Source organism: Zea mays, chromosome 3, assembly GCF_902167145.1.
Source record: "Zea mays cultivar B73 chromosome 3, Zm-B73-REFERENCE-NAM-5.0, whole genome shotgun sequence".
In the NCBI taxonomy this organism is placed as follows: domain Eukaryota; kingdom Viridiplantae; phylum Streptophyta; class Magnoliopsida; order Poales; family Poaceae; genus Zea; species Zea mays.
Window position 1 is genome coordinate 9164900 of NC_050098.1, and position 14199 is coordinate 9179098.

Here is a 14199-nt window from a genome sequence, read left to right on the forward strand (position 1 = left end):
ACGTCGCTTTTAGCGTATATACGTTTTTACTCTTTGTTCCCTTGGGAATGACTTTGGAATCCTTTATACCTTTGCTTTGATGCATAAAATCATTTGAGTTCTACATCCCCTTAGGAACGACTTCAGAGCACTTCCATATGACTCTGCAGGAACGACTTTGGAGCATTTTCACTTTTACTAGGTGATTTCACTTGAGCTCTACATTCCCTTAGGAATGACTTCGGAGCATTTTTCACCTTTACTAGATGATTTCACTTGAGCTCTGCGTTCTCTTAGGAATGACTTTAGAGCATTTTCAGTTTTACTAGGTGATTTCACTTGAGCTCTGTAATACCTTAGGAATGGCTTCGGAGCATTTTCACCTTTACTAGGTGTTTTAACTTGAGCTCTGCATTCCCTTAGGAACGACTTCGAAGCATTTTTCTTTTCATGCGAAGGTCTGTCGTAATGCTATTACCTTGTCGGGGAAATGACCTAGGTCCCTAGGACCCGCCAGTCGGAGAGTGTGTTGAGGAAAGTAGCCCCTGATCGCTGGGCCCGTTTGTCAGTTAGGAGAGGAAGATACGTCGATCCTGAAAGGACCCGCCTCCAGTCGAACCCCGCAACACCAAGTCTAGGGTCGGGCACGGCAAAACCTGACAAGGGAGGTCGGGCGTGTCGGAAGGGAACCACTCGAGTGGATCCCGCGCCCGGTCGCAGACTGACTCGCCATAAGTAGCCGACCACACTTAACCACGTCTAGAGCCGGGTCACAGCGCCGTGTTGGTCCACTTCTCACTCATGACCTACGAGCACCTCGGGCCACATAGCACTCATCCCTACGATACCGAATGGACAACAGTGCATTAATGGCCAGCGCACCCCTCGGACTACGACACACGTATGGCCTATCGGACTAGGCTTGAGTACGCAGTCCTCTCGCAGGGCACTGTAGGACGGGATCCGCCAAGCCCTTGGCTACAGAGGCTAGGGGTCAGCGTAGCCATAATGATGACGCCCAGGAACATCGCCACACCACGTCATCCACCACGGTAAATACAAGACAACAAGATCGTCCCAAGCCCCACGAGTACGCGTGACTAGGGGTGGAAATTTGGCTCGGGCTCGGTGAGGCTCGGCTCGACTGGAGCCGGCTCACGAGCCAAAACGAGCCCGAGCCTGGTTTTGCAGCTCACCAGAACTGCGAGCCGAGCCGATCCGGCTCGGTCCAGCTCGCGAGCCGAGCTAACAACGTCAAGTATACTATTATACCATATTATTATTATTATTATTATTATTATTATTATGTTTTGAAGTATTTTATTGAATTTCTTGAACTTGATACATGATACACTTATATTGTAGTCTAAAAATATATTATACATAATTTTTTATCTTATATATAATAAAAAAATATAATTTATACTCTAAACGTGATTTAGTGTGATGCTCGTGAGCTGGCTTGAGCCGGCTCGCGAGCCGTTACCGAGCCAAGCCGAGCCTCTCGGTCAGGCTCCCAACATGACCGAGCCGAGCTTGGCTCGGCTCGTAGCTGCACCGAGCCACGTCAAGCCGAGTCGAGCTTGGTTTTTCCCTTACCTTGCGACTCCTTCCCTGAAAAGCCATCATTGGTCGACCCTTCTCCCAGCCTATAAATGTGGGAGGCTAGCCTTAGGACAAGGGAGAAGAACGAGGAACAGAAGGACACAGATCGAGAGGAGAGCACTTGGAGACAATCGGACGCCTTCAGACGTAGACGAACCCACAAGGACGAACAAGAAGAGGAGCGCCGACGAGGACCAGGAGGCCAAAGTCCAGCCAAGCCAAGACTTATCTAGGACTCCATCTTGTAGCCTTTAATCTCCACTTTCACCCCAATAAGAGGTTTAAGAGGTCTGGGAGCCTCTCCTCCCTCTCTCGACTGCTTATAACCCTACTACGAGTTTGATCGTCAATAGTGCTAGTAGCGCAAGCCATCGATGAATGTAAGTAGGGACATTCTGTCCGAACCAGTATAAATTTTTGCGCCCTCCGCGCACAACCTCCGGAGCCTGAAACACGTACAATAAATTGACTTGTCGGGGCGAGGTACGAAACACCAACATAACTTGTTTATTATATAAATTTGGTTAAACTTTACATGTTTTAACTATTAAGAGTGTTTGGAAGCACCCAATTTTCAAGAATCCGGTTTATGAAAACTGAGGTGTTTTTAAACATACTAGTTTATGTCTCAGTTTGTAGAAACTAGATTTTTAGTTTCTTGAAAACCAAGAAGCTAGCCTCCACTAGCTAGCTAAAGCCGGTTTATGAAAAGTGAGATTGTTCTCAATATACTAGTTTTTGTCTTAGTTTATAGAAACTAGATTTTTAGTTTATTAAAAACAAGAAGCTAGCCTCCACTCACTAAAGCGAGTATATGAAAACTGAAATGGTTCTAAACACTATTTATTAGTTTTTTTTATAAACCAGTTTCTAGAAACTGAAGATAGAAATTGGATTCTTAAAACTAGGTTACTTACTTCTAAACAGCGCCTAAGAAAGTTACAATAACTTTAATTTGAGTTGGAGTGAGTAATAATCTGATAAGAATGGCATCATGAATAGTGGTCGGACGTGACCGTGATGACTGATAACACTGATGAAGTGCTCTGGGTTCCAGTTTTGGCGGCACTGTTCATAGGTCCGGCCATGTCACTCGCTCCTTCTCTCCCCCAGCTGCTCCACCGCTTTCACAAAACTATTTGATTTTGTCCCTAATAGCTCTCACTCCAAACAGTTTATATCACCAGTCCTGGGGAAAAGAAAGCAAAGCAAAGCAAAAGCGAGAGAGAAACAAAATAGAAAGCGAAGAGACGACGACCATGTTCCCGTCGCCAGGGAGGGCGGTGATGGCGCTGGGCCACGGTGGCCAGCACATGACCGCGTCGTCCACCGCCGGCGGCATGGCGGCATCCTCGTCGTCCACCCCCACCATAACGTTCGCGTTCCAGCAGCCGTCCCCTCCCCCTCCTCCGACGGCGACGAGCTCCCTCGCCCTCGCCCACCCCCACCACCATGGCGTGCTAGGTTACGGCTCCGCCTGCCTTCTCCTGGACCACCACCACCCAACCACCGCCACCTCCTCGGCCTCTCCCTCGCACGCGGCTCCGTCCAGCGTCGTCCCGGCCCCCACCCTCCACCACCACTTCCATGGCCATGCAGCAGGAGCGCCGCACGTTTCCCTTTCCCCTCCCACGAGGGCGTCGCCTCCTCCTCATCATCCATGGTAAGCTGCTCTCGCTCGCTCATGTCCCTCTCTCTCCCTCCCCCCTTCAAGAAAGCTAGTTTCTCGTACATACACGTGTAGCGTGCGTGACCGTGACCGTGATCCTATCCTCCGTGTCAATTAGGTCGACGGCGGCGGCCTGCGAAGAAGAGCCGGAGCCGCATCACGATCATCGCCAACAAGCAGGCCAAGGCGGCAGACCGCCGAGGGGGAAGGGAGCGGCGGTGAGCGAGGGGTCGGCGGCGGCGCTGGGAGTGGGCGCCGTGCGGATGAAGAAAGCGGGCGGCGGAGGAGGAGGCAAGGCGCGGCGGAAGGTGCGCGAGCCGCGGTTCTGCTTCAAGACGATGAGCGACGTCGACGTGCTCGACGACGGCTACAAGTGGCGCAAGTACGGCCAGAAGGTCGTCAAGAACACGCAGCACCCAAGGTACTCGCTCGCTCGCATCACCATACGCGTGCGTCTGCATGCTGGGCCGTGCACGGACGTCGAGTATTACGCACTTGCTAGCTAGCTAGAGCCTAGATTCATGGGCTAGCTCATGGCCGCAGTCCAGCACATCACTACACATTTGCTCGGTTAACTCCCGAGTCCCGATCACGTGCGATCCATGCCATGGCTTACCAACGATTATATATAACTGCACTGCAATTTAGTTTCAAATCTGTCGAGCATGCTTTGCTTCCATGAGATCACCCTCATCAATTCCTTTGCAAAGTCATCGATTTAAGATTTTTGCGGGTGCTTTTGCATTTGTGAGTCGTGTGCGTGGGTTTCAAGATCAAAACGTACTCAAACTTATATGCCGTCCGATCCCGTTCTAGATATATGTTTTTATAGTATGAATTCAATTAGTTCGCATTGATTTGCATGTTAATTCGGTTTTATGTACATGTTTCGATCTGATGAACTGAAGCTTTCTTAATGTAGGCAAAAATTAATATTACTGGATTTAGTATTCAAATTCATTGACAATATATGTATGAGCACCACAAAAAATCTCAAATATAAAACAGGTAGTGTGGAAGAGAAATTCCGTGCACTAGCTACTTGCTGTGTTAGATTGAAGTTACCTTAAGATAGAACCAACTAAATACACACATTAAAATATAATCTATATCCACCCTTTCCTTTTGTTTTGGATGGACTGGGTTGCTAGTGTTAATAACTCAAATGTGAATAATACTTTAATTATTGTGTTTTTTCTGCTGAAGGGCACATGTAGCAATGCAAAACACCATATACCTCCTTTATGTCTTTTTGACTTTGATAAAAAAAATTATCTTCTTGCCTTCTCCAATTAATAAGCATAGATTCAAACAATGAATTTACAGTTTATTTAGAAGGATGGTGTGCCAAAACTTTTACGGGCAGATGATACTATGCCCTTTTTGTAGGGCTCTTTCAAAGGCTCCTCAAACAGCTCTTCCAAAAAATCAACAAAAAGAGGGCTCCTTTGCTAGCTTCTCCGTAAAAATAGAAAGGAACCATTCTTAGAAACCGAGCAAGTTGGGGAGCCTTAAAAAAGGCTTCTCTTGCTCTCTCTCGTCTCCCCATTTTTCGTAAAAATAGAAGGAGTTGTGTTTCCAACTAAATAGGTTGCTTCTCCATAGACTCTTTCTTAAAAAATAAGGAGGGAGATGTTTTTTAAGAGAAGCTAGAGCTAGAGCTGGAGAGACGTTGATGCGAGAACCCTACAAAAGAGCGTCTAAATATTATCATTCACAAATATATCTTTAACATCACTAAGAAAATGGTTTGTTTATCTTGTGCACTAGCCACTAGAGGCTAGCAAACACTCAGAAATATATTTTGCCTCGCGCCAAAGGTAGAATTTCACACACACGCGCGAAGCATCCATTTTGCATGTGCAACTGAAGCTAGTCGAACTATACTTCGATCATATGCAACAAAACATGTACTGTGCATGTCAAAATATATGTCTTTTATCCTAATTAAAGAACAATATTATTTAAAACAAATAGTGTATCCTTATTATTTATCATGATAGTTATACATGCTGTCAGTTATTTAAGTAGTCATTTCGATCTATGGACAGAAATTGTGACCCAAATTGTGGTTGAACCATGCATGTTATATTTTAAACCACTGCACGATATCTTTATGCAGCAAGGGAATTAGAAGGATCGTGAACTTATTTTGCTGCAAAAACCACCAGATTCCTGTATTTATTTTGTGTGGTTATTCGCAGTAATTTTATTCTATCAATATATTTGGATGGTATTGTTTGTTGTGAAGTAGTGTTAGTATGTGATTTTGTATACATTAGCAATTTAGTGTTGGCTGATTACCTGTTGTCAGTGACACCTTTTCACTAAAAACGACATTATCACTATTTACATGTTTTTCCTACATTAATTAAGAACCGGTCGAATGTTAACATGCAAAATATGTGTCCGGATGGCATTATTATTTACTCCCTATCCCAAATTAAAATATGTTTCAGATAATTAATGGATTCATACAATATTTAAATTATGTGGTTTATATATATGTATCTAGATCTATCATCATCTATTTAAATATAGACATAAAAATCAAGAGCTGAAACAAATACTATTTTGGGATGAAAGTAGTAATCTAGTGCTAGTTAGTAACCAATCATGGCATATATTTGTTTTCTAACTATATATTGTTGCTTCAATCTACTTATCGTATTGCCATATATATGCTTCGGATTACCTGGTGTAATTTCTTAGAATAATGCAATCCAAGGTTGTACTCTCTCTCTGTGTTCTTTTTTATTTGTCGTCGTTTAGTTAAAAAATAAATTAGGAGACGACAAATATTCGAGAACGGAGTTGTACCTTATAAAGAGAGAGAAAGAAGAAAAAAAAAAGGCAAAAATGAATATCCACAGAAACCTCACTTTGCAAATAGTTCGATGCACTTGTGCAAGAAGCAAACGAGGGAGCATTTTCGCAAGCCTTTTCCACACTGCCACAGTGGCTTTTTCCTAAAGTGCTAGTCATTGGATCTGAAAAGGAAAAAAAAAGTGCCCGCAAAGCTGGTCCTAAGATGCACAACTTTGTCGTGTGTCTGGTCCCCTTGCCGCCAATGCCCTAATATCTGGTTAAATAAATACAGTCTCCCCCTAATTAACTCCATGTAGTTCGCTCATTAAGGATAAGATGTTTTTTTGCTCAGCGAGTATAGGAAAGTAACCATCTGTCCCTATAGGTAAGCTAGAATATCGCTTAGTACCTTTTATATGACAATTTTGCATCTAGTGACACGTGTAAATACGATTTTTTTGTGCCATCTGATACCTAATTTGAGGAATCTAAATAGCATATGGGGGAGTGTATTGTAGAGAATGACGTGCATCTCCTAACAAGCAAGCAAGCGTAGCACTGCTAGTAGTAGGTTGGATACTCATTGCATTGCACCATCTAACCCACTAACATTGTCCACTCGCGCGTCCATGCCTGCTTGCGCTAGCTACACCATGTAGGCAACAGCGACTGCAAGTATCGATCGGAATTATTACATTTTGTTGAGAGTGCAGCAGTTAAAAAATAAAAATTATTTAGATGAGTTTTTGTTTATGGGGACTAATTTTTAGTCCCTCTATTTTATTCTTTTGTAATCACTAAATTTGCTAAATACGAAAACTAAAATATAGTTCTGGTTTCCCTATTTATCAATTTAGAAATAAAAACGAAATAAAATAGAGGAACTAAAAATTGCTCCCTACAAACCAAACATCCCTTGTATTATAGGGCCTGTTTGATTCGCTGTCTAACTTGTCATACTTTGCTTAACTTTTCTGTCTAAGGTTAGTTCTTCAATTTAAACGACTAACTTTAAACAAAATGTGGCACATTTAACCGTGAACCAAACATGCCCTTACTCTTCTGAAAACAACTCACTTTTGCCGGTATCTTAGGAGCAGTAGGCACGTAGTTGTAGTCACACGTACGCAATTAGTAGGAAGTTTAGTCACGAGAAGAGTAGCAGAGATGACATGACAATATACGTGACATGATCTATATCATCTCCGTGAGCTGATCCAAATGATGAAGCCACCACACGTACCCAGCTAGATAAGCGTGTATGTGTATGTGTGCGTGTGAATCAGATCGATCTCTGAGCGTGCGTGGCCATCATGGCGGGCGATGCCGAGCATTGACCCACCCACACAGACACTCGCTATATAGCTGCGGGCACAGCAGACATGAGCCCCAGCATCCAGTTCAATCTGATTAGCCATCTGCAATGATGCCGCTAAGAAATATAACCCAACCCCCCTCCCCTCCTCCCCCTGCCTACCTCTGGTGTCTGAATCACACATGCACCATTCCCATGTCTGATCCCTCTTTTTCCAATCAGTTGGCAAATCTCGGCAATCATCCATCTTTTCCTCTCTCTTTTTTATTATTATCTATGCCATACTTACCCAATGAGCAAAGCAAACTAATCAAAAAAAGAGCATACATAAATATAAAAAAATTGGATTACTATTGTTAAGCACTATATAACCTAGCTATAGTTTTTTTTGAAATTAAATTTAAACAAAAAAAAATTGCCATCTTTGAAGTTTGATGAAGTGCCGGCCAGCCCTTGCTGCCCCTTGGTAGGAGAGAATCTTTACTGTTTGGTAAAGCAGGGCGAGATGATGATGAAAAAGGCGGTGGGTTTTAGCTTTGCAAATTGGGCCCAAGTTTTTTTTTGTTTTGTTCCTGTAATTATTACCGCATCTTTATCAATCTACTACCATGGCCCCCCTTAGGCCGGGTGAAATGATGCTAGTAGTACCTGGGTAGCTAGCGCGGAATATTATTATTACTCTCGGTATCTCTCTACATATTTTTTCCCTCCTTCATGTGTCAGGGCCATGATTGAGATTTCCAATCGTCGCTGTACTTTTAACAGCCGGCTAAAATAGCCGTAGTAAGTAGGAGTACTGCGTACCCGGGTTCAATTCGTCCTGAAATAATTGACGTTATAGAATTTGTTTTTATTATACAATTCAAATTCTATTCTAAAATACGTACCATTCTCACCTTTCCATGCGTATACCTTTCTATTCTTTTCATTAGTTTTTTTTTGCCAATATATATCTTCACCTCTACTTTTATTTCTCTCTGTGTCTTTTTTCATATTTTATGTGCACCATGTATTTTTCGCTTCTTCTAAATACTCCGATCCAAACTAAATCTAAAAAGCCAACTATTTTATGCAGCCAGTAATATAGAGTTGGATTCGTGTTGATTAAAATACTTCAACTTTGATCAAATTTCTAATAAATAGTGTATAAGCATTTACGTCTCCAATTAAATTTATTATAAAAATATATATTATAATAATATTTATTTTGTATCATGAATATTAATTATTTTTAATATAATTTTAGTTAAAATTCAAAGGGTTTAACTTATGGAAAAAATAAATTTTATTTTCTTTTGTGGCTGGAGGAAGTACTATATTGACCACTATTTTTTTTCTCGGAGAGCTATATATCATTATATTTAAGAAGAAAAAAGAAAGTTGGGTCGTAGCCCTTACAAATCATGACACTGATGTTTAAATCCCCTCAAAACAGGAAACAACCCTTGAGCTGCCTTAGAAAAAAAAAACAGAAATTTAGCCGTGAGGAATATTAGCTGCTAGAAAAATAATCCCCTTAGCCCCTGCCATGTCCCACAACCTTGGCTATTCTACAACCTGCTGTAGAACAACATCAATACTCGGATTGCCACCCTCGAAGACACACTGATTACGGTGCTTCCATAAGGTCCAAGCACCAAACAAAGCAAGGGAGTTAATCGCCGTCTTCATTTGTCCAGTTGCCATTTCACTTATTGTTCTCCACCAGTCCAGGAAAACTAGTATTTTCTGGTTGAGGGGACAGTAGAGTATGTAGTCCAAATTGTCTCAACAAAAGGAACTAGCATTTCCTTGAGAAAACACAAGATAGACCAGTAGATAGTCTATTGTTTCATTTTCTTGTTCACAATCCAATCTTCTTTTTGCAAGACGGTCAGCTGTCCAACTCCTTTATACAACGATAATCATATACGTCGTGCTAGCTAGTAGAGTGCAAATTAAAATAGAGAGCAGTACACGACGCTACTTAAACTAGCTAGTTGTAGAGCTGCAGTGAACAAACTATGAACACGAGCAGTCTACAGTCTAGTCTACTGTCGTTATGCCGTGTCCTCGCATGCATGAGAATCCAAGTGTGTGTGTGTATGTGTGCAGCAAAGTTAGCAGTGCCCAAAAGCAATCCTTTCACTCTTTCAACCATGCATATGGTTAGCTAGGTTGGGTCAATTAGATAGAGTAGCTATACTGTGGTACTGCCTTCATTTTTATTTATTTGACGTCACTTTGTACTAACCGGCGCAATATAAAAATAAACGGAGGAAGTACATGCTTAGTTTTAGGATTGATTTTTAATTACTAATAACGTCGTCACATACAGCTGACAACAAAGCTACATGTATCTGAAGATTTCTCGATCGGATATCGAAAATCATGGTGTGATGGTAAAGAGATAAAACTGACCTGGGCTCAAGTCTGTTCTGCTGGCTAGCAGCTACTAGCACCACATACATTTTCCGTTTGATTTAAGCCCACCTAGCGCTAGCTTGGTTCGTCTCAAGTCTTCTCAGCTGTACCTCTAGCACAGGAGCCGGAGAAGTCCCCCAAGAAAGCTAGCCAGCTCTGCACTGCACTCTCCTTCTCTTTCTAAGTTCATTTTGGGGACCCCCGCATGATATGATGTGCTCGCTGCATTGCATGCAGGAGCTACTACCGGTGCACGCAGGACAACTGCCGGGTGAAGAAGCGGGTGGAGCGGCTCGCCGAGGACCCCCGCATGGTCATCACCACCTACGAGGGCCGCCACGTCCACTCCCCGTCCCGCGACGAAGACGACGACGCCGCGCGCGCCAACGCCGAGATGAGCTTCATCTGGTAGCCTGCAGATCCGGCTCCGACGACCGGCGGCCATCTCTATTCTCTCAGTGCATACAACGTCGGCCGCCTCCGGTCTAAGTTTCGCCAGCAGCCGCCGCCACCACCAGCAGCAGCAGCTGAATATCCTGAATTTAGCTATTATATCCATCCATGCATCGAAGAACTCTCATCGATCGTGTGTGCATGTGGCATGTCTAGGCATTATGTTATTGCTATGTCAATCGATCTTTATATATATACGCGAATGATGTCCGTCGCTGCAGGTACGTAGGGTGTGAACTGCATGGTCCTCCTAGCTACTGTCGACCTGTCGTAGTTAATTAGCTAATAATATAGTAGTGCATCCAGGTTATGGACTAAATAATACTTATATACATAGCAGCTACCTGAAACGTGTTCTAGAATTACCAATGTTTATTGCACTTCTTTCCTTTGCTACTTTAAATTTATAAGGTTGATAAGTTTGTTGGTGATATATATGATGCTGCTTGGTTGTTCTTCTACATTTTTACTATAGTTAGCTTAAGACCAACTCACTCTCCGTAAAATGCATCCTTCTTTCCACGGCCACAGTGCTTCCTTCCAACAGTTATGCACATCCCTCTCCGTATGAAGCGACCTCTGAATGTGCGCCACCAGAAGGAGCTCAAGCCCACAGCCGCCGCCGGAGATCGCCGTCGAGTCATGGCCTTCATGCTCGCCACTGGAAACGAGCCGAGCTCGGCTTGGTGCGGCTCGGTGCCTTAACGAGCTCGACTCGGCTCGGCTCGTTTATTCCACGAGCTGGCGAAAGAGGCTCGGCTCGCGAGCCATATTTTGGTACTTTTCGTTGCATTTTTTGGTGAATTAACATTATATAAATTTGAAATATAGAATCATCATTCTACATTATATAAATTTGTAATATATTCATCATCAAAGACTAAAAAATGAGCTATTATCCATAAAATCATCTAATATTCATTATTATTCCATAAATTGACCATTTTTGCAAGGCTCGCGAGCCGGCTCCTCGAACCTCGCAGGTAGATGCTCCTCGAACCTGAGCCGCCAGAATCAAAGGCTCCATGTACACGCCCATTTTATTCCCCGGTTGTCCGGGAATTATCAACGACACGGATATATTTTGCCTTTGATAAAAAAATTAGAATGTTTGGAGAAAGTTGTGAGACATTATGTGTAGAAACCTAAGAGAACTACACATGAAATCATAGAGTTTCAATGTGTATCTCATAGGTTTGTACACATAGTGCGTCACAGCTTTCTCGAAATTTTTTCAAATTTTTATCACAGCCTCTACATATGATATCATGACACGTGGACATGTTTCATGATTTTCTGACTTTGTTTGTGTTTTATACAAATTTTAAACACCTGGATGGCAAGTTCACGGCCATGTTGAGTGAGCATGGTGCTCGAAGTTTTCGGTCCACTCCTGAAATCGGTCGTAACTTGTGCTAAGTAGCATGGATATCATTTTTGCATGCACGGTTTTCCAAAAATCGAGTGACCTGCAGTTCAAATCTGAATTTTCCGAAGAAATTCAAATAAATGAACTAAATCTATTAGCTATTGAAAATACTGTTATAATTGTCCCAAAATGGTACATGTAGGTCTACATAGTGTAGGAACATACCATAAAAAGTTTGGTAAACAAAATAAAAAATAAAAATATGCTTTGCCGAGTGTCCACAGAAGACACTCGGTAAAGACCCTCTTTGCCGAGTGCCGGCTTTCGGCCCTCGGTAAAGACTGACGGCCGTCAGCTGTAGACTGCCGCTAACGTCCCTTTGTCGAGAGTCATCTTTGCCGAGTGTTTGCCGCTCGGCAAAGCATTCTTTGCCGAGTGCTTCGCTATGCCGAGTGTCCTGCACTCGGTAAACAAGCTCTTTACCGAGCGCAGAACTTTGCCGAGTGCCCGATAAAAAGAACTCGGCAAAGACTTCGGCACTCAGCAAAGGCCCGAATTCCGGTAGTGTTTCATGCTTGCCACCGGCAACGCATGCAGCTACTCACCATTTACAAAACATGTAATAAATTTGATTCGAAAATGATGAGTAGGGCAATTGTGGTGATTGGGGAGTTGTTCCTATAATTTTTTAAAAAATATTTTGTTGTTTTTTGGTTTTTTGTGATTCTTAAATTGTCGAGCGCTTTTATTTATCGAGTGTTTTTCGACACTCGGCAAAGTCTTTGCCGAGTGTCGAAAAAAGTATACGACAAAAATCCTTTGTCGATAAAATATTTGTCAAATGTAACACTTGGCAAAAAGCTTTTGTCCGGTAGTGATGGTGCACATGAACTAACAAGGTTCACAAAAAAATCTGAAAAAATCATATATATTCTTTTCATCCTACTCCTATTATATAATATTTTAAGTTCAAATTCGTCATATTTTAGCTGTAACAAAAAAATAAGATTTTAGCCAATTTTATAATTTAAACTTGTTAGGAATTTTATCTTTTTATTACAAATAGAGTATAATGAATTTGAAATTGAAATTTGTATATAATAAGAGTAAGATGGAATGAATATGTATGATTTTTTAGATTTTTTTAAAACTTTGTTAGTTCATGTGCAATGTATATGCTCCCATATAATAATGTGAATGAACTCATAATGCCAGGATAACTACTACACGAAGGACGATTTGTACCGGTCGAGAATTGGCTACAATACCACTACACGACCAGTGCCTAGTGTTGGGTTGGGTCGACTCGTGCCTCCCTGTTTGACGTGCCGAGTCAGAGTTTTTTTTGGGTTGGGTCGGATTTTTTTGGCTTTGGGTCTGGTTTTTTCGGGTTTGGTCAGGTTTTGGGTCAAAAATCACGGCACATAACCGGTCCGTGAATTATTACATAACAGGTCAAAAATTATGGCACGGACTCGCCCGTTACATTGGTCGGATCGGGTTGGTCGGGTCGGGTGCCTCATGATCAGGTCTAGAACGAGTACTAACGTGTCGAGGGTCATTTTACTATATATCTCTCTCTCTATCTATCTATCTATATATAGCTCTGAGCTTTCGATGTTGACCGGCCTTGATCGGTCAACAAACCAGGTCAAACCTCCCCGTGGGCTCCAGCCAACCTCCGAGTCTAACACTCAATCCCCCTCGTAGAACGCACGCGCATAATTTGTGCTTCTGTTTTTTTTGCAAAAACAGCATAAACAGTTTTATAAATAACGTAAATAGTTTATAGAGATAGCATAAAACAACGGCTAGACATTGGACCACGTTCCACGGACAGGCGCATGCATACATATCATATTTTATAGTAGATTCAATAACTATGGCAGATCATGTGAGTTTCCATTGCATGTGCGGTAATTTTGGGTGGCATTTTAGTTTCCATTGTATGCGGCTGATTTAATTTAAATGCTTTATTTCCTCCATAAATATAGAATCTCTCCAACATCCATGAGGCTAACATCGTTAGAACCAATTTATGATATATACTGATACTAATTATGCTAAGGTGTGTAGGTATTTATACAATGTGTTACGCTGCGTAAAAACTGTTTCTTGCTGCATGTGCACAAATTTAGGATGACAAGAAAGTGCGTTGAAAGAAATGGATTGGCATGCATGGAAACAAAAAAACTGATTTAAATGTCTATTTCCTCCAAAAAATATAGGATCTTTACAGCAGCCAAACAACTAGGCTCGTTAGAATCAATTTATGGTATATACTGATATTAATTATGTTACACAGTGAAGGTATTTATATACTGTGGTATCTTGAGCAAAAAATCTAGCATGCGGTTCGAATCAATAGCCCCCAAGTCCATGTGTCCACCATAAATAAAGCAATTTGATTAGAGTAGTTGATTAAGAGATTTAATGAGGTGGTTGATTAGGGAATATAATTTTTTATGGCTGTAGTGGACACCATAAATCAAGTGAATGTACGTGCCAGATTTTATGAAATCGTGGCAAATGATCTTATTTCTGTGAGTGGTTACCTTTTTGTGAATTTTTGTTTTGTTGTATAATCATGTGTCGTAA

The 14199-nt window shown here is 42.0% G+C and overlaps 1 protein-coding gene across 1 annotated transcript; it reads left to right on the plus strand.

Moving 5' to 3' along the window:
• Positions 1 to 2803: 2803 nt before the first annotated feature.
• Positions 2804 to 10666, plus strand: LOC100194371 (uncharacterized). Its single transcript, NM_001139406.1, has 3 exons — positions 2804 to 3247; positions 3372 to 3674; positions 10017 to 10666. The coding sequence occupies exons 1-3, from the start codon at positions 2844 to 2846 to the stop codon at positions 10189 to 10191; spliced, it is 882 nt and encodes a 293-aa protein (NP_001132878.1). The 5' UTR covers positions 2804 to 2843; the 3' UTR covers positions 10192 to 10666.
• Positions 10667 to 14199: the final 3533 nt, after the last annotated feature.